At 35.2% G+C, this 21763-nt stretch overlaps 2 protein-coding genes across 4 annotated transcripts; both read left to right on the top strand.

Moving 5' to 3' along the window:
* The first annotated feature begins 5572 nt into the window (after positions 1-5572).
* LOC137948112 (flavanone 3-dioxygenase 2-like) lies at positions 5573-8643 on the top strand. Its single transcript, XM_068794062.1, has 4 exons — positions 5573-5831; positions 5963-6210; positions 7835-8159; positions 8238-8643. Exons 1-4 carry the CDS (start codon positions 5637-5639, stop codon positions 8478-8480), a joined length of 1011 nt encoding a protein of 336 aa, XP_068650163.1. The 5' UTR covers positions 5573-5636; the 3' UTR covers positions 8481-8643.
* Positions 8644-15449: 6806 nt separating this feature from the next.
* LOC137948088 (metal tolerance protein 1-like) lies at positions 15450-21343 on the top strand. 3 transcript variants are annotated; one of them, XM_068794028.1, is made up of 2 exons: positions 15450-15585; positions 19830-21343. In XM_068794028.1, exon 2 carries the CDS (start codon positions 19830-19832, stop codon positions 21096-21098), a length of 1269 nt encoding a protein of 422 aa, XP_068650129.1. In that variant the 5' UTR covers positions 15450-15585; the 3' UTR covers positions 21099-21343. The 3 variants fall into 3 exon arrangements, with proteins under 3 accessions (XP_068650129.1, XP_068650131.1, XP_068650130.1); XM_068794030.1 differs by lacking the exon at positions 15450-15585 and adding an exon at positions 16695-16749; XM_068794029.1 differs by lacking the exon at positions 15450-15585 and adding an exon at positions 17021-17153.
* Positions 21344-21763: the final 420 nt, after the last annotated feature.

The raw sequence follows: 21763 nt of genomic DNA, 5'->3' as shown, positions 1-21763 counted from the left end.
GTAAGCAATTGATCAAGTATTTTTGTTTAATTATTCTATTTTTTATCATTAATTAAAGTAATGATGTTTTATTTTGTGGAAAGATATTATTATTTTATACTATGTAAAAATTTATCTTATGTTATTAATAAAATATTTTATTTATTTATTTATTATATTCATTACTTTTATTACTATATTAAATTAGTGATTTAAGAGTGGTAATTAAAATATTATTAAATTAATTAATTGATCAAGTATTTTTGTTTAATTATTCTATTTTTTATCATTAATTAAACTATTAATTTTTATTTTGTTGAAATAATATATTTTTAATTTATACTACGTAATTATATCTTATGTTATTAATAAAATATTCTTTTATTTATTTATTATATTCATTAATATTATTTTTAAAAAATATTTATCTATTTTATAATTAATTAGTGTACTAGTTAATTGTCACACGTAATTGTTGTATTAACTTAGATTAAATTGTAATCTATCTTAATTTATTAATGAAATATCTTATTTAATTAATTAGTATGTAAATATATTTTTGCAATGTATTACATTACTTATTAGGGTAGTAACCATATTTGCTTAGGCTAATTATCCGTTTAGGTATATTATAAAAAGTAACTCATTCTCTTGTTTACACTACATTTTTCATTTTGGGCACTAACACAGAAAGTGTTTTCCAGTGCATTCTACATCCTACCACACTAACACTAACAAGTGATTCATTTTCACTTTTACTTACACTAGGTAAGTGCACTAACCCCAAGAGAAATAGGAAATAAAAGTGAAATGCGGAACAAAAAATTTCAAGTAAGGATTTTATATTTTTTAAGGTAAAATGCCCTTTTTTAAGTCAAATAGTCGACCTCTTGTTAAAGTGAAATTGATTATGTTTTTCGTATTTAGGTTCCAATAAGTATCCAAATGAACCGGAAATTATTTATCTACTTCCAAGTAAAGTAATATTTTATATTTTAATCTTTAAAATAATAGGATAAATAGTTTTGGGCTTTTAGCTCTCAAAAGTAAAATATTTTTTTATTAAAAATAGATTATTTTTAAAAGTCACTCTAAGCTTGTCCTTGTTCTACCCTATTTAAACTTCCACATAAATTAAAATATTAAATATGTATAAATTAGGGTGATCATGCACCGATTTGTAAGGTAAATAGGAGTATATCATTCATCCTGTATGTATCATTTTAAAGGTATTTAATTTTCTATTTCAACATATCCAGTTCAACCAATGGGATACAAATTTTCCTATTTGAAAAATTACAAATATAATATAAAAAATTAAAATAATTTTTTATATGTATTATATGATTTATTCAAAATAATTGTCTTTAAATGGGTTTAATAAATTTACATGAATTTTGGGAAATGAATAAAGTAAAAAAATAAATAATCAGGTGTAAGTTGTGAGTGAGCTTAGGTTTTTAATTTCATTAGTGCCTAATTTATGCTGCAATTGAATCAGACTTATTATTGTATTTTGAGCATAGAATCTTATATAATGGGTGCTGCATAGAATCATTTTCATGGTTGACTAAGAAAAAAGCTTTTTTTTATCCTCAGGATAGTAAAAGAATCCAACGTAAGCAATTGGAGAGAATATTCTGTGGGCCATTAATTTTGGTGGTGCGAGAAAAACTGGCACAAAACCAAAAGATCCCAACCAATTCCGAAGTGCTTTTCTGACTCATTTAGGCCACCCGTGGGTAAGGCACCCTTAACTCGCCTTACCTTTCGCCGTCACACTCACAAGTCTCGATTCACAATAATATATTTATCAAGTAATACTGGAGAATAAAAACTATATTTATTGTTGAAGAGCAGATATAGAAAACTCATATATGATACTCATAATAAGAAGTTTCACAAAACCAGAATTAATATGGTGGAGTCTTACAGGAATCTCACAAGAGGAGGTCTCACAGAAGAGTCACAATTAAAGGTGTTAGTTATACTCAGTTGTTCAATTGTTCTAAGACATATTTTTTAGTGTTTAACTTTGGGTGTAATTAGGATAAGAATAGTTTATTTGTAATTGGATTCTACTTGTTTCCTCTATTATAAATATTGGTTCATTGCACTCAAATTATATCAACTTAGTAAAATTTTTCTCTTTTCTAAAAATTCAACATACTATCAAAGATGGTTATGTGAGTTGACTTGGTCAACCGACAGAGATAATGTAATCCTTTTTTGATTTATCATTTCTAGTAGTTTAGGTTTTTATTCTATCTTTTTTCTTTATTTATTATCCTAGTACCCATTGAATTTTTCGCATTTGCACCTCCATATTGAGCTTTCCATATTATAAAATATATACTAACGAAAATATCTTCAAGTCTACTTTCCTATGCCAAAAAAATTTTGGCAATCAGTTTTCTATAAAGAGAAATCAATATTTGAAGCACCAAAATTTAGATTGTAAGAGGGGTTCAAGTAATAAAAAAAACTTCAAATTTCAAGGTGTTTTACGCTATCAAGAACAAGACTTTATATGGAGAATTATATATAAAAAGGTAAGTCAATATTCATACCTATTAAATCAATTCTTAATCTGAGATTTCTAGAGTGAAATATTAATATCGAAAGAGTCAATGGTCATGTTGGCCAAAGAAGAAAGAGTACTTAGTTCAACCAAATTATAAAGTCCAAAATTTATCAGATTTTTTCTCTCAAATAAGTATATTTTATGAAGAAATATTATACTTGAATGAAATATATCAAAGTCTAGTTTTGGAAGAAAAAAATGTTATGTCAATCTGGACTATAAATAAGGAGATATTCGCTTTCGAGTCTGCAATCTTCAAACTACAGGAGTGAAGAAAATAAAGAGGTCATAATAGATTCAAGAACAAAACTTTTTATATCAAATTAGGCATAAAATTAAATCTCTTTGAGTCTAATTTATTAAGAAACAAAAAATTTATTATTCTGACTTATATTGTGGAAAATATTGATACCAAAAGTACTAAATGTGAGTATGGCCGAAAATCTCTCCTTTTCCTATTATCTCTCCATGCATGAGTGTGAATTGTGTTTTATTTTCTCCTAGAATCCTAATTTTTTAGCCAAAATTTTATTCTAATAAAAGATTTTTGGTCATAATTAATTACTTCATGATGTGCTCGTTCAAGGTATGCAAAAATTTCCTGCTTTGATGTTGTTTTCAAGTTTTGCATTTTTGTTACTTGGTTGTGTATTTTAACCATCATCAATTCCAAAAATTGTGATCACCCCCCTCGAAAAAAATTTATACTTGGTCAAATCTATTAAGTTCTATCGTTATAGTCCCCCCTAGTTTTTGAAAAAAATAAATAAATCATATTCTGGATTCATTTGTAAGCATGAGTGTTGCATAGTGGTCTCCTTTCGATTAAAGTTGTTTTCCTATAATATTTCTTTGATTTATCTTCTTATGTTTTCATCACTTCAGAGCAATACCTAGACCCACTATTCTTCTCCCACATTGTGGTTTGTCCAAGCTGGGTCTCTATGTCATTTTTATCCTTTGCTTGAGGGGGAGAAATAGAAGAAAAAGTACAAGAAATAGGTATTTTGTTCCACATGTCGTGGTAATTTTTATGTGATCAAAATATTCAAAAAAAGGGGAGAACAAATGATAAAGATTTAAGATTTAACACCTATAAAAGATTTTTAGCTAATGAAGATTGAAAACCACGATTGAAGACTAATAATCCTTTTTATTACAAGTTGAAGTTACAAACTCCAACTTGAGAGGGAGTGTTTAAGAACAGATATGGAAGAGTTTTATATGACTCTCATAGTAAGAAGTCTCACAAAACCAAAATTAATATGGTGGAGTCTTATAGGAGTCTCACAGGAGGAAGTTTAACAAAAGACTCTTATTTAAAAGTGTTTTATTTATGTTTTGTTGTTCAAATGTCTTAAGACTTATTTTTAGTGGTTAACTTTGGGTGTAACCAGGACAATGATAGGTTAGTTGTAATTAGATTCTACTTGTTTCCTCTATTATAAATAGAGACTCATTGTATTCAAATTACATCAAGTTAGTGAAGTTTTTTTTTCTTCCAAAAATTCAATATTTACAAGTGTAAATCTTAAATGTTATACACACTACATTAGTAGTCAACAATTATCATCTATTAAGGCATTAGGTGAAACACAAAGGAATGTGGCATGACCAAGTTAGCAACTTCGGATCCAATTATTATACCTTCTTTTACTTGAGATCTTTCTGGGAAAACTTTTGATACCAAGACTCAAATTTCTAGAAGGATCTCAAAGCATTTTTTAAGAATATTGTAGATTTGGTTCTCCTCCACTTCTGGTGGCTCTTTCTCCTTTGATTGGTGATGGACAATGACAAAACTAAAGGCAAAATGATCAAAATTTCCACAAAAATAATCCCCTAAATTTTCACAATGAGATGCATACTCATTTAGAAGATATGAATGAAACAATGCTCAAACCTAAATATTGGCATAATGTAACATCACATATCGGTTCTAATCACCTAATACGACAAATACCTAAAGTGTTAATGTTCATGCTCATTTTCTAGAAGGCATAACTTGTAATGCTAAGCCTAAAATTTGAGACATACTCAGCAATACGGTCTACCATGCTGGAATCCATACTTGGGTCCCACCATCCACGAAACATCTTAATGTTCACTCGCGTCTATTCTAAGTTACTATTGCTAGTCTTCCCTTGCATGAAACATGAACATTGTAGGCATACTTGTTCTTATCGGTTGCAACTTTTTTGTCCCATTAAGATGACATTGAATTTTACTGCAAGTGTTGAGACGAGCCTAAGGGTATGTTTAGGCCAACTAGAAAATGTTATAGAGAAAATTTATCGTTGATAAGATATTTTCTACATTTGAACTATTTTTATGACAAAAAAAAAATAATTTTTGTTTGATTTTTCTTGATTCATCTTGGCGTTAAGAAATATTAAAAAAGATAAGAAAATAAATTTCATATTTTTATATTAAAAAAATTAAAAATAACCACGAAACATCATATTAGCTCTTGATCACTTGCCTCTTATTTTGATTTTAATTTTTATTAGTTACAAAATATTTATATTGTAAATACAAACATCATAAATAACTATTTCGACAAGGCAAACACAAAAAAAAAATGTAAAAAGAAAATCTTTAATAAAAATTAATAAAAAATTAATATTGTTTATTTTTTATTTTTTATTTTTTATTTTTTTCTGTGGCGGCTGTTGGGTCCTGAGTGGAATTAGAAGTGGGTATCGTCTCTCGCATTTGCTCAATAATAATAATGTCTATTCACCAAACTTCGTTATGCCCAATTAATGCCGTACCTTTATTTCCAAAAGCAAACGTAACGTCTATCGTTACTGAAAAGCAGAAACGGAAAAAACAGTTAAAATGCAGTGTCTGTCCAGGTTCCTGAGGACGTATCCGTCACAGAAAAAAATAATTTTCTCTCGAAAAATTCACACAAGGAAGCCGTTAACTTACTTCTCCGTTTATTCGATCTGGGAAGACTAGACTAATCTCCGTTTATTTGGTTCTCTCTCTCTCCTGCTTTCTTCATATATATCTGCTACTGCTTCCTGGAAGCTCCCCTTGAGCTTAATCCTATATTTCTGTGAAAGAGATGGCCGAAACACTCCTCTCCACCGGAAACCGCTACGAGTTCCTTCCAGAACGCTACAAGAGACCGCTGTCTGAGAGGCCGAATCTCTCGCTAGTCGTCAAAGAAGAAATTCCGTTGATCGATTTGGAATGTCCCGATCGAGCGAAGATAGTTCGCCAAATCGGGGAAGCTTGCCGGCTGTACGGCTTCTTCCAGGTTTCCCTTTGTCCCCTTTTCATTTCGCTCTTCTCCGTTAAATAATATAGTTTCTGTTGCTTGCTTTTCATTTGGATTTTCTGAAAGTTAAGTAAGAATATTTTCGTTTTTTTTTTTTAATTCTTTTGTAGGTGATCAACCATGGCATAAGCGGACCATCCATGGAAGAAATCATGGGAATCGGCCGAGAGTTTTTCCATCTGCCGATGGAGGAGAAGATGAAGCTCTACTCCGACGACCCGGCAAAGAAGACGAGGCTGTCGACAAGTTTCAATGTGAAGAAGGAGACGGTTCACAACTGGAGAGACTATCTTCGACTCCACTGCTATCCCTTGGAAGAGTTTGTGCATGACTGGCCTGCTTCACCCTCTGCTTTCAAGTAAGTGTACTTCGCCTCGTGTCCTCCTATTATCTTCTCGAAAAAGTCTTTTAAGTGTGAACCCGGTCCCGCCTTCACTATTCTATACGAGACCAGGGTTCGCACTTTGCACTTTAAAGATCACCAACACTTTTTCTCTTATTTCTTTTAAAAAATCAAATTATGTGGATAATTTTAAGTAGAGTTGCCATGTCCGATCGTGATCGGACAGTTCAAATAGAGATAACCATTGATCATAATCGAACGGCTAAGATAACTGTTTTACATATTTTACACCATAATTAGCTACATAACTATATTAAAATTTTAAAATCCAAAAGCTCATTTTAAATATATAATCTTAATTTGAGAAGTCCAAGACATTGATGAAGTATTAGATTTTGACATGTGCAATAAGTCTCTTCCAGCTGTACTCACCTGTGGGCCCTGTGTCTTTTCCCTTATAAAAAGTGGTGGTCCCCGTTGCTTCATCTAGAGGGTGGTCCCCCCGAGGGAAATTTTCCACAAGTCCACGGACTCGATGACTTCACCATGGTGACGTCAGTATACCGTGACTTAAACCTCCACTATTTAATCCCATAAAGGAGTTAAGTTATGATGTCAAAGATGTAAATTTGGGAGAGAATATGGATGGCTTCGGAAAGGTATCAGTGAAAACAACCAAAAAGAACCATGTCAGGGATGACGAGGAGTAGTGATCAAATTGGGACAACGTCCACAGGATTAGGATCCGAAAAGTCGTGTAAGGGACTAAGGCACACGAGTGACGGGCCTTTTCCATTGGCACGTATGGGCCATCAACTAATGACAAAGGTCCCACTATTTTGGTCTGTAAATGAAATTATGAACGACCAATTAATTCAAACATCTCTTCTTGATTACATTTGTAATTAGTTTTTTTAAAAATAACTTTTATTATTAAATTAGATCAAACTTTTTTTTATGGTTTGTAATATTTTCTATATCCCCAACCCATAAATCTAGTCTATATGTAGCTGCTCTCAAAATTGTTAAATTCTTATTTCTTTTTCTTTTATTTTCTAAGGGTTCCATTGACTTGATCTCAAGTTCTAAGTGTTTTGAGACTCGATTTGGAACTCATGATGGTTAAGACTCTTAGCCGAGTCTGAGTCTACCCATCCTCGAGTTGACTCAACTCGATTCCAATCCTATTTATACCCGAGGTATAAATTATTTGACATAGAGTTTCCATGGAATTGAAAATACCAAATCCGGACCCAATCAAAGCTAGAGATTAGTTTCTTTGAATCACTAAGAGTTTGTTTGGAACCCCTATACAATAAAAGAAAATAAAATGATAATTTGACCATTATTATTTCAAAAAATAGTAAGTGAAAATGAGATAATGGTTAAATTCTACTTTTCTTTTACTATTTTTGGGAATAATAATATTCAAATTTTTATTTTTTTTGCCATAGGGTTCCAAACAGACCTTAAGTCAACCACGATAAGTAATGGAGTATTTTTGTTTTTTATGAAACTGATGGCTTCCTAAAGAGAAAAGGCTGGATGGAGTAGAGTTTCCATGTTTTTAACAAATGGGTTGAGTAGGAGGTAGATAAAGAACACCAAATATAAAGCATGAACTGTTCATTTCTCGCAGACAAATAGTGAGTAAATACTGTACACAAGTTCGAGAAGTTGGATTCCATATACTAGAATATATATCAGAAAGCTTAGGCTTGGAAAGGAAGTACATGGAGAAAGTTATGGGAGAACAAGCTCAACACATGGCCATGAACTTCTATCCACCATGCCCCGAACCTGATCTAACTTACGGATTACCTGCTCATACCGACCCCAACACCCTCACAATACTTCTTCAAGACCAAGAGGTCGCCGGCTTACAGGTGTATTGTGCCGGCCGGTGGATGGCCGTCGACCCCCACCCCGGCTCCTTCGTCATCAACATTGGCGATCAAATACAGGTGCACACTTTTCCACATCCTCTTATTCTTCATTCAGCGAAGATGTAGGATTTAAGCAATAACAATATGGTATTGCAGGCATTAAGCAATGGCGAGTACAAAAGTGTATGGCATCGTGCCATAGTTAACTCAGACAAGGAGAGGATCTCAGTGGCTTCATTCCTCTGCCCAGGTAACGGCGCTGTCATCGGACCGGCAAAGCAGCTTGCAAGCGATGAGTCTCCAGCTATCTACAGGGATTTTACATATGATGAGTATTATAAAAAATTTTGGAGCAGGAATCTAGATGATGAACATTGTCTGGAGCTATTTAAGAGATAAGTCGTTCTACTATGGGAAAAAAAATAAAAATAGCAGTAATTACAGCGTATAACTGGAAGCGAAGAGATAAGTCATTCTACTTCAGTTAATGTGGGCTTCTTTATATGTATGTAAGCTGAATAATGTTCTACTTATTTGATGAAAGTAGTGTATTCTCATTGTATTTGAACGTGTGGGGAGTGATTTAGAAACATTAGTTTGTTGCCTCCATGAAATGAATTTGCTAGAGCCTGCTTCTGTGTCTTTTTCATATTTTCGATAGCTTTCCCTCTCTTTTCTCCCTTTTTAGTTGTTTAATCTGCTTAACTTGGTTAGTTATTTAAATTTTGTTTATTCTATTACTTGTATATTTATTTTATTGTTTTTAATATCTTTTATTTCTAAGTTTCATGCAAGGGAGGAGGGAGGGGGAATTCTGTTGATTTTTTTTGTTTTAATTTTATTTGGTTCAATGTATTTATTTTTGGAGATGGAAAGATGAAGAGAGAGAGAGAGAGAAACAGAGACAGATAGAGCGAAAGAGAAGACGCAGGGAGAAGAAAGCTACTTTCGCTTTGAAGCCAATAAAGAGAAGTTTGCCTAAACGACATATCTGGCATCAAAGGGTTCAAACCTATAAGCAAAGCGAATAGGTTTGTAAGCACTTATGTGAATTTAAACTCTTTTGATTTTTTTCTATACCTTGTATAATCCTCCCTTTATGGGAAAATTTATTAGTAAACTAATATAAATTTAAGAGATCACACTGGAAGATCTTCTGAATGGAACGCGGTGAATCCGTTAGTTATCAATCTATCAACCCAACTAGTAAACTGATTCAACTTAATGCCCGCAAAGTTTTCATTTCTCTTCGAAGTCATCTTCTCCATTTTTTTTGTCAAAATCTACTGGTTGAAAAGTTAAGAATGCAAATCATTCGAATCTACTTTGAAATGATGCTTGTAGCATACAGAACTGCAGCAGTCTCTTACACAGCCACCATTGGCACGAATCACCAGCCACCTGGCCGAGTCGACCCATCGAGGTGATATCAATGCCCACCTGCAACCGCTCCTGGAGCAACGCAGTTGGCAGTGATCTGCATCTCCTTCAGCTCCTTTGCCAAGGTCTTTATCATGGCCTCCACTACCGCCTTCGATATTGAGTAAGCCACATACGTAGGATGGAGAGAACCCACGAGCGATGGTTCTCCCGCAGCCGCCTCCGACCAGTGGATTAGCCGCTTTCTGGCGACAAAGGAACGCTCCCTTGGCGTTGAATACCCTTGATGAATTTAGTGAGCTTGACAGTACAGAGAATTGCACCTGTGTTACTAATGCTCTTGGGAAGCAATCTGTAGTCCTACAAACTTTGGCGGATTTCGAACCGTTGAAAAGGTTGATTTAGCCTTCAGTAGCATAAATAAATTGTGAATGATTCAAACATAACAAGATGATAAAAGATCTCTTACATGCATCAAGGGATACCATTAGTAATGTCCTGAACAACCCGATTGAGACCTCGGATACTATTTCAAATCTTTCGGGATACATCATGAAGAAACTTGTGGTCAAAATAGTAACTGAAGTGTTTATATAAAAAATACAGAAAAATATAATGCTCTTGTCCCAAACATTAATAAACAAGTTCATAAAGGTTGGTTCTCAATAACTAAAGAGGTGTTCAAACAACCGAAGTCACTGTAATTGAGGCTCCAGAGATAAACAAAACCTTTCCGTTTATTCAAAGTAAATTACAGCATTTCAGACATCTAATCTGTTTTTTGCTATTTCCTGTTCCCATGACTCCATGGCGTTGTAATCTGTCTTTACATCCTCGCATCTGAGAAATCAAGCAACCAATGCAAATATCAAAGTTGTAGAAAGAATTTCGATGGAGAAATGGTCCACTTCGGAAGTTGTCAAAGTTTGTTCTGATCGAAACATGTAGAAGAGGAAACTTCGTCGTTCAAGCATCGGAGGATATCTGCTTTTTGTGGAAAAGCCCAAACCCAACGATCATTTTATTAAAGGAGTCAGTTTTTAAAGTGACCATCATTTCAAGGGACTTAAAGGGTCAAGCCAAAACAAAAGTTTTCAAGAAATTAATCAAATATAGTAGTTGCTTGTCATCTTCCAGGTCGTCAAGTCTGGATCAAGGGACCAAGCTGCAAGGAATCTTCCCTTCAATTATTTTACTTGCAATGAAATGAGCTAGTCTAAACTATAAAACTGCATTTATATTTATTTAAGCCTATTTACCTGATTACGTGATGCATCTCGTCAATGAATAGACTTGATATCGTTTTCCCGAGAGGCTCGAGCTCGGCTTGGATCCGGCTCAGTTCAGCTCAGTTCGATTCGATTTATCTAGATCTAGAACCCAAGTTTGAAATCCAGATAAGGCTCGTTTGAGTTAACGAGCCGAGCTCAACTGAATCATTGTTCGATTCAAAAGCTCGCGAGCTGGCTTGTTAACTTAACGAGGACTCAGGAGACGGGAGGCGGGAGACAGGGGCGGGAGTCATTTTTGACTCTTCGAGTTTGATTTCGATTTCTTCCTCCCCTCGTCTGTCGTCGCTGATCCTTATCACCTGCCAAACCCCTCCCGTCTGCTGTCGTGGCCACCTCCGTTGCTGTCTCGACAGCTGATCGCTAGCTGCCTTCGTCGTAGACTCCCTTACCCCTGCGTCGTCTCGATAGCCGCTATATTGCCACTGCTTCCATCACCGCCGGTGCCGCTAGACTTCCCTACCTTCCACGTTGTCTTGGTAGAAAACTAGAGACCTAAGTTAGGGGAGAAACAATTTTTCCCCCTGCGCACGTGAAGACATCGTGCGATTTCGCTCGTGCGAGATCACAAGCACATGAAAAAAAAAAAATTTCTTGAACTTCAGCTATCTCTTCGTCATGGTTCTTGAAGAGACTCAAATTGTTTGAAGTACTTTCTTAATTCTAACTCCACTCAAGTTTTTTAGAAGAACAGATTAGTAGCATTTCATAACTGTTGCGGCATGAATCCATGTTCCAATGAAAAAATAAAAAATGGGCATACGATCAATTCATCCAAAACCATTTTTCTTAAACTTTTTCTCTATCTTGAAGATCTAGTTTTTAGTCCTTGAATCAGAACGATCTGATTGAGTACAAATGGACAAAATTAGCGTTGTTTTTCAAAGCAATGTTTTTGTGTTTGATTATTGAATAAAGTTTATGCATAATTATGCAACTTTTATGAATAATTTTATGCATAGTATATGGACAATTTTATGTAGGGTTAATATATAAAGGTTATGTCCAATTTTAAGTAAAATATATGCATAATTTTATATACAATTTATTTGAATTGTATTTTATGCAAAGTTTTAATATAGGTTGGAGATCGAACTCGGTTAAAATTATTGGGCTCGAGCTCGATTAAAAATTTAGGCTCGAGGCTAGGCTAGGCTCGAGCTCAAGTTCAAAATATTTAAATCAAACTCGACTCAAACATAGGTAGGTTCGAGCTCGGCTCGATTCGATGATACTCCTAATTGTTGGTATGGGAGGACTTGGTCAAACAAGTTTTCCTAAGTTGGCTTCCAATGATTCTGCTCAATTCGATATGGAAGTGTGGGTTCATATGTCTCATGACTTTGACTGTGTAAGAGTCACCCGATCAATAATTGAATCAATAGGAAGTCCTAAAGAAGAGATAAGAGCCTTGGATCCATTGCAACGCCGCCTCCAAGAGTTGGTAAACGATAAGAAGTTGTTACTGATGCTAGATGATGTGTGGATAGAGAATTTGAGGATTGGGAGACTCTTTTGGCATCTTTAATTAGATTAATTAAAAAAAGAATCAAAATTATTGCAACAACATGAAGTGAAGAAGTATGGAGGAGCATGGGTTCGTGTGATTGCATTTACGGGTTAAAGGGGTTATCAGAAGATGAATGTTGGACTATAGTTAAAGAAAAAGTGCTTGGTTATAGTGGTAATGATGAAGAGCAAACAAACTTGGAAACATTACAAGTGAAAGTAGTGGAGAAGTGTTAGGGATTACCATTGGTTGCAAACTTGGTTGGTAGATTGTTAGGTACCGTCGATGTTGATAAATGGGAGAGATTATTAGAAAGTGAAATTTGGGAGTTACCAAAAACCAAATATTACATAGTCCCTTCATGATGTTCAACTACCTTTGTTTGGATCCACATATGAAATGTTGTTTCACATATATTGCCACCTATTTCAAACACAATAATATTTATGGAAGGCATTGTAGATGATTACTTTGATAATTTGATTGGCAGACATTTTCTCCAAAGTCTCGATGATGAACCTCAGGAGTATAATCACTATGTGAAGCATGACCTTATTCGTGAGCTTGCGAAGGTCATCCAGAATATTTCTTTCCGAATCCAAGGGGAGATTGGAACAAAAACGCCAACAGAAAAGACTAGACATATATTTATGAGATGTGAAGTCGTGAACCAAACACTATTGGAGAAATTGGTTAAAGCCAAGACCTTACATATACTTTCAAAAGTACCTGCAACCATTAATGAGGTATTGAAGGCAATAGTCCACAATTTTAGATGCTTGAGTATTCTAAATCTAGACGAATCTTTGCTACGGGAAATTCCCTAGTTAATTGGTAATTTGAAACATATACAATATCTTGATCTAAAATCCACTGCTATGGAAAGCTTGCCTGATTCCATTTTTAGCCTCTATAATTTGCAAACACTAAATTTAAATGTTTGTCGTTGTTTGGTTGAGTTACCAGGAGATATCATAAGCCTCATTAATTTACTATATCTCATGTTTTCCATTACCAGATTATATATGCTTCCAAATTCTTTATGTAAATTGGAGAAGTTCCACCAACAAATATTGGCAACTTAAATAATCTCCGTAGCCTCAATATAGCAGGAATGAGTGTACGAAAGCTATTGGACTCCATTTGCAAGTTGTACAATCTTCAATTACTACATCTTTACAACTGCATTAAGTAATCTAATCAATTTACAATCCTTTGAAACAGAGAAAAAACTCATAAAGACTTCGTTGCAGCCAAGATTTGAAAGCTTCACTAATATTCATTCTATCTATAATTACTCAATCACAAAAGAGAGTAGAATAGGGCAATTAAATCTCTTGATAATCTTTTGCCAACTTTGCATAACCAACCTTGAGAATGTGGAAAGAGTGGAAGAGGCAAGGGCAACTAATTTAAAGAACAAACGTCTATTTGTCAAATTATGGCTGGATTTCCAAGTTGGGTAGGGGACCCATCCTTCTCCAAAATGGTGAAGATATAGCTTATTGGTTGCAAGAAATGCAAATTGCTAAAATTGTTTGGTTAATTGCGCTCTCTCAAAAAGTTGGTCATTAAAGAAATGCATGAATTGAAGCATGTAGGCCGCGATTTTTTTGGCATTGAGGCACTCCCATCATTAAAAATATTGAAGTTGAAGCATTTCCGAATTTGGAGGGCAAGTTCGAAGTGAAAGAAGTTGATTTCTCACATCTCGAAGTTTGGAACAACCCAAAATTAAGAGAACTTCCCGTTGCCCCTCTCACTTTGAAAACTATGAGAGTTTATGGATATGAGAAAACTCAAGAATGTGGAAACTTGAGTGGTCAAGAATCAAAGGTTGGGCATTGCAATGAGATGATAATGTTGAAGTCTGGGTAATTTAACCTCACTTTCCTCTTTGAACATTTATGGTTTTTGAAGGGTTGAGCTGCTACCGAATGGATTTCTTCAGCCTCTCATAAACATAAAGGAATTGGAAATTGAAAATTGTGATGAGTTGTTGTCCTTGCTAGATAGTCTTTCTCCAACACTTTCAAAGTTACGCGTCATCAATTGTCCAAATTTTAGGTCACTAGGGAAGGGATTTCAAAACAACAATTGTTTGGAAAGTTATCAATCACACATTGTCCAAAACTTTAGCCTTCTCTTTTCATGTTTAACATCTTTTGAAGTGGTTGGTTGTAACGAGGCAATATTATCATATGTGTTGCCTCATCTCTCTACCCTAATGCATTTGGCAATTGAGGTGATTGATGGGCTCCATTATCTATCTCCCTCATGATTTGTTATTAAACTTGACCACCCTTAAACACTTGGTGATTCAATATTGCACAGAGCTCACATCTTTGCTAGATGAGCTACCGTCGTCACTTCCAAGTATTTTGTGTCACTAAATGTAAAAAAATCAAATCACTGGCCAAGGGCATGTGTAGAATAGAAATGAATTCATTGATCATTATATATAATTCAATTAAGATATTGTATGAAAAGTATGATTCCTTCTATTCTGATTTAAGAATTGAAGGATTTTTTATTGGGGGAGTTCCAAGAACAAGGAAGATTTTTGGCAAACCTTCTCTTCTTCTTTTTCTTTATTTTTCCCTTATATCACGATTAAAATGAAATTATCTCTAAAATAAAATTATATTTTTCCCTTGTCTCAAATACATTGATATCCATAACTGCCCTTTGGTTGAGTCCTTCCTAGTGGCCTTCTTTCATTGATAATTTTTTGTTGCCCCACTATAACACAATGGTGCCAACAACAAGGAAACAAAGAGTGGAACATGATAAAGCACCTCAAATCGGTATAATCATGGTAATCAAGAGAATCAATTCTTTTCTCTACAACCATTTTAGATAGATTATTCACAAGGGGGCCAAAGTAGAGAGGGTCCCATGCCTGATGCTCCATGTCTTCTCAGGTTGTTGTTCCCCATTAACTAACACTTAATAAAATGTAGGAGACATGACACATGACGAGGTATATTGTCATTATTGTCCCATATTTGTATGTTTATATACTAAAATTAATTAAATAATTTTAATTAATAATATCTATTAAAGGGTACGTAGATATTATTCAAAATTAAATATAAAGATTATGCAGATAATTATATTTATATTTCAGGAGTAAGTAGGAAATGAAGCCCTTGGCCGAAAATGAAGCTCGGGACCTGAGTCGAGGCGAGAGCATTCACGCATCAAAAAACACCGGGTGGATTATAAGAAACGATAGCAGGAGAGATTTGGCTCTGCTATTTTTCTTCCTTTGCGTAAACCAACAGATTACGGAACGCAGAGGGATCATCGGAAACAGAGTAAGGTAAAAATCCTTCTCTTTTTCAGTCTTTTGCTTAAAACGTTTTCTTTCTCTTTTTGTTTTCTCTATGAATTACAAAGCTGTTTCTTGCTGGTAATCCTACTTAGAACAATTCGGCAGTAACGCGTTGGTATAAACCTTTTTACTCTTTATTTTTCTGGCGGATTCGTTGCTCAGTTGATGGAGCCGAAGAAGAAAACGTCAATCACATAACGATTGAATGATTCAGATTCGGGAACCGCTGAATCTCTGACGCTTCTGTATGTTGATGAAATCTTTTTTCAAGGTTTTTGATTTTTTTTCTTTGAAATTTGTTTTAAAAAAAAAAACTATAATTTTGACTAGTTCTTTAAAATATTCGAGATTTATGTGGAATCGTTCTTTTATCATTTCCTTGATTTTTACTCGTTTCACGTTTCAACTTTGAACCTGGTTTGAATTTTGAACTTCGAAATAAAATATTTTAAATTATTTTAATTACGTAAAATGAGTCAATTTTGTCGTCCCGCTCGAATCGGCGTTACTTAGTCGCTCCGGTTATTTTTAAAAAAATAGCGTATACCGCGAATTAACCGTTCAATGACGACAGCCTCGGCTTGCCACGTGTGACTCAACCGAACCATCGGGAACATGGCACAGTGGATCACTGCCTAATTGTCCTTCTCACTTTTCTTAATGGGCTTCCTGATACGTTGTACAGGTCCATAATCCATAATTGTGTGGGTGGACCATCTTAGCCCTAGCCACCACGTGTGATTCAACCGAAACATCGGGATCATCGCACAGTGGACCACTGCCTAATGGTTCTTATCACTTTTCTTAATGGGCCCTGATACCTTGTATAGGCCCATATCCATAATTGTGTGGGTGGACCACCTTAGCCCTAGCGGCTCTTTGTTCTTATTAGGCAAATTGTCGTTTCTGCTAGCTCGGTGCTGCTGGTTGGCGCCTTACTGGAATCATGAGGAAAAAAGGCTTCAGCCCTGAAAGCGGCCGTGAGAGGACTACCAATTGCAGGACTCACTCTTCCTCATAAATTTCAGAAAACCTGTCAATACGTAGACAAGACGCCAAGACGTTTTTTTTTTTTTTTTTTCCATTTTTTGCTGTCTGCCTCGTCTATCGCTAAGACTAGAATAAAATCTCTCACTACATCTTAAGAGAAAGGTAATCTGTATTTGTTGCTGTTTCTTTATTGAGATCTAATATCCGTGAATCTATGAGGCATCTTTCTTTATCGTTTCTGTATCTTATATTGCTGAAGTTGCTCGATCGTTGAAACTGTCGTTAGTTTGCGTAAGGCCTTTTTGAACCTTCTTGTGGTTGCTTTTGGCGGCATGTGTGGGTGGTGGGTCCCACTGGCGTCTGCGGAAAGTAACTCTTTTTTATTGTCTCTTTGGTGTTTTGGGAATTGGGATCTTCCTCTCTTCAGCCGGAATCATTCCATTTTCTTTTTCTGATACTTTGTATTGGTGCTCTCCATAGTCTAGCTTCTTTGTTTTCCTGATTGGCTTGATATGGTGGTGCCTTATCTATTGTAGAACAGTCCATAGCCTTTTGTTGCTTCTGAGGTAAAATCCACATTTGATACTCTTAGGGTTTGGGTTATCGACTTGGTTTTTGTTTTCTGTAACGAGCGTTTTCAACATATTTTCTGTGATAATGTTATTATTATTTATTTTTGGTTGGTCTAGTCCTGTAACTGTGTTTGATGGTAGTAGATGTTAATGATATTGAGAAGCTTGTCTCTCTCTCTATTACCTTTTGTATTGAGGTTTTGAGAGAATTCTAGCTCTGGCTTCTTATGTTTGAGACAGGTTTTCGGTTAATTTAAAATTCGTTTTAAGTAATATATTACTGATCTAGAAGGAAGGCGGTTCTTATACTGATGTATCACAGTATTTTGGAAGTTTATCAGTGTGAAACTTAACTGCTCGAAAAATCATTTCACAGATAGGTACAGACTGAATGACTCTTTTCCCGGCAATTTTTTTTAAAGTGATCATGAAATTATCATCTCTTTTATTCCACGAAAAGAGGCTGGCTTCTTGTCATTCAAGAATGGCAATAATTCCATAGGGCCGTTTAAGTTAATAGTTTAATATCCTTAATCTGTGAGCCTGAGATCACTGCTAGTTGCTAAGAGATGTTAAAATAACTCTTCAAAATAAGAACTGGCTTCTGCATCTTGATGTTTTTGTTAGTTTGGTTATTAGAAGTTTGGAATATTTGAGGTATTCTCATGAGATATAACTGATATTGTCGGTTACAATTCTTACTGTATTTTACCAGGTCTATATGATAGTTGCTTGTTATGCACATGTTCATCTCATTGACCACAAGAACTGCCATCTATTTTGTCTTTTTCTGTTTTAGGTGCAAAGACACGATTACATATATGATGCTTACATTTTAAAAAAAGCCAGTCTTTGGCATCTTGTTGTTCTTCGGCTTAGGGTGGTAATTTGTTGAAACAATAATTAAGGAAGTGGATTTTTGCAAGTGGAAGTCTGTGATGGAGATTCAACTCTCTTGTGAGAATCTGGAACTATGTTAAACCTTTTCTGATTTTACTGTGGGACTAAAGACAGTGAACAATAATAAAATAATTTGGCTGCCTTTGATTCATTCACCTCTGTAGAATTCTTTGTATGTTTCATCCTGTCAACATGCATGTGGATTCTCATCTGCAGATTTTGATTACAATTTTATGATTTACAATTGGTTTGTTGAATGTCTGTGATTCAATATTAATGTGCGTTCTAGCTCCAAATTAGAAGAACACTAAGGTAAAATTTGGTTTGAAATGATGTGGTCGAAAGCAATGTGCAACTTGAAGGACAAGATTCCTTGTGGATGCAGGAATCCCCCATGGCAGTGATATCTGGCTTGTTAGGGAGAATTTTTGCCTAAGATATTATACTATTCTGTTGTAGTATTTATTTCTTCAGATCAAATGTCTTGGTCAACCTTGTTTCCTTTAAGAGGAAGACATGACAAACAAAGAACTCCTGTTTTTCTCTTTGAAGAAATTTTCAGCTATTTAGTACTATCATTGAAGCTCTACAGTTGTATATCACTCTATAGTACATAACTTTCTATTTTCCTGTAATATTTTAGGGAAGAGTGCTGAAATTTTCATGGTAACTTGCAGGTATAGAGCCACACTAGATGCTAGAAATTTTTCCAGATTGCAATTTTATATATTTTGTTGTTTTTGTCTCTCTCTTTTAAAGTTTCCTGGTAACTTGCAGGTACAGAGACGCACTAGATGCTAGAAATTTTTCCAGATTGCAATTTTATATATTTTGTTGTTTTTGTCTCTCTTTTTTATCTTCTTTGTTTTTTAAACTGATGAAATCATTTCAAATGTGTTTCTAGTATTAAAAGACTTCAATATTTTAATGATTAAAGTTGATGTTTACTTGAAGCTTGGTTTCCTTTTTTTTTTTTTTTTTTTTTTTAGTTTTCTGACATTTTTTTCTAAGAGAAGTATAACTTCAGAAATTTCTGCTTCAAGAGAATATCTCAGGGTACTTGGAGAAAATTTAAAAGGAGTTATCTGACAGTATAAAATGAATTGATTTGCTTGAAACTCAAATCCAAGGTTTTGTAAGGTTGGAAGAATTACATTTTGGTGAATGGATTGAGTGGTGTCATATGGTAAACTATTATTGCTGCATCCGATAGTTGAAGCATGGGAAGACCAAATTTTAGAGAATCACTGAGAGGACAGGAAACAATTTGAAAACCATACATAGCACAAATTGTGGATGAAGTGGTTCAATGGTATTGGTAGATTTTCAGGGCAGTATAGGTGAAGCAAGATGTTTAGCAACATTCTTGTACTTCTGAATTTGTAGAGAAATTTAGTGGACAGAGATTCTATTGAAGTTTTTTTGTCTCTGTCACTGTCTCTCCCCTCTTTGTTTATAAGGTTTAGGCATCATTACACCTCTTTTTTTTTTTTTTATATCTTCCTAAGAAGTTGCTTTTCAATTAACTCTCAGGCTTTCTGAGGCTGCGATGAGCATTCTTGTTCTGGTTGCATTTTGCAGTAGTGCCAAAGAACTTCTGCTCTGCATTGTTGTGCTGCTTAGTTATAAGTAGATGTTTGAATTTTGATTTGTCAAACTTAAAGTTTGTCTGCTGTCAGCAATGAGGCAATAAGTTCTTTTGAAAGTTATTTTGTATTAGATTTTGATGTGTTTAATGTTATTTTTTACTGACAACTCGAAAGCTTTCAGATGGAGGATCAAAATTCACAACGCGGACAAGTTGTTGAAATAAGTGGTGATGTGCGCTCAGAAGTGCCTAACTCTGGTGGTAACAAGATATGTGCTGGAGCAGCATGTGGGTTCTCTGATACTGAGACTGCCTCTAAAGATGCTAAAGAGCGATCTGCATCGATGCGGAAACTTTTGATGGCTGTCAGCTTATGCATTGTCTTTATGAGCATAGAAGTGGTGGGTGGAATTAAAGCAAACAGTCTGGCTATCTTAACAGATGCTGCACACCTCCTTTCAGATGTGGCAGCGTTTGCCATCTCATTGTTTTCCTTATGGGTTGCTGGATGGGAAGCAACTCCACGTCAGTCATATGGTTTTTTCCGCATTGAAATCCTGGGAGCATTGCTATCAATCCAGTTGATATGGCTCTTGGCTGGGATTTTAGTTTATGAAGCCATCAATAGGATCATTCATGACACAGGTGAAGTCCAGGGTTTTTTAATGTTCGTGGTTGCAGCTTTTGGGCTTGTTGTTAACATCATAATGGCAGTCTTGTTGGGTCATGATCATGGGCATGGTCATAGTCATGCTGATCATGACCACCATGGCCACGGGGATCACGAGCATGGAGCGCATGTCCACAATCATGGGCAAGAGCACGAACATGGGATAAGCATTACAACGCACCACCACCATAATACAGCACATTCCAAGCGCAAGGAAGACCATAATCATGTTCAAACAAGTGTCACACATGCTGTTGATATCGACAATCTTGAACCTCTGCTTAAGCCATCTGATGATGAGTGCAAAGCCTCAGTTGCTCCGGAGGGTAAACAAAAGAAAGAATGGAACATCAATGTGCAAGGGGCATATCTTCATGTACTGGGGGACTCTATCCAGAGCATTGGGGTGATGATTGGTGGGGGGATCATATGGTACAAGCCCGAGTGGAAAATAATCGATCTCATATGCACCCTCATCTTCTCTGTAATTGTTCTAGGTACAACTATAAAGATGATGCGCAACATTTTGGAGGTTCTGATGGAGAGCACACCCAGGGAGATTGATGCAACCAGACTGGAGAAAGGGCTGTGTGAGATGGAAGGGGTTGTGGCAGTGCACGAGCTCCACATTTGGGCAATTACTGTAGGTAAGGTCCTCTTGGCTTGTCATGTTACTATCACGAGGGATGCAGATGCAGATTTGATTTTGGACAAGGTTGTGGATTATATTAGGAGAGAGTATAACATTAGCCATGTAACTATACAGATAGAGCGGCAGTAAGGTAATCGCTTGTCTAGATTTGATTTTTGAAATGTTTAGAATGACCTATTTTCCTCAAATGCAATTCTTTTCGAGGGAAGTAATGCAAAAAATTATCAGGTCGAGAAATTGCGCTTCATCAGATCATTTGGAAGTTGTTTGAGCAGTCATGGTTTGAACTTTGCCGGTGGTTAACACTAGTGTGTAATTCAGATTCAGCTCAAAAGATGGCTATCTTAGATAATTTCATTTCATACACCCGGTAATGCTTTGGATACTTAATTCATTTGACTTGCTACATTATGATGACGCAGGTACTATATATCTTAAAGAAATTTGAGGAAAATGATCCAAATAAGCCAATGTACAAATTGCAAGCATATAAGCTACCTAAAACAGGTTCTGGAAGTTCATGCCTAACTATAAGCTACATATAGTTGTAGTTATGGTTCAGACTTTGTCCACATTACAAATTCTAGCCTTGACTGCATTCTAGTAATCATTTACTTAAAATTGCTATAAATAGAAGAAAGGATGGGAGGGGATGTATAACCCAAACCTAAATCCTCTCCCCGTCATGTTACTCTGTCTCTCTAGCACCCTCTCTTCTATTCTCCCCCGTTTTCTTTCTCACTTTTCTTTCCCCATTTCTCCTTTACCACCAGTTCGGATAAATTATTTTTTTC

Source organism: Aristolochia californica, unplaced genomic scaffold, assembly GCF_029961685.1.
Source record: "Aristolochia californica isolate CCGP_79_NKW_82.1479 unplaced genomic scaffold, dmAriCali1.0.hap1 SCAF_13, whole genome shotgun sequence".
NCBI lineage: Eukaryota > Viridiplantae > Streptophyta > Magnoliopsida > Piperales > Aristolochiaceae > Aristolochia > Aristolochia californica.
Note: the sequence above shows the minus strand (reverse complement) of the source record. Positions and strands in the feature narration are given on the sequence as shown.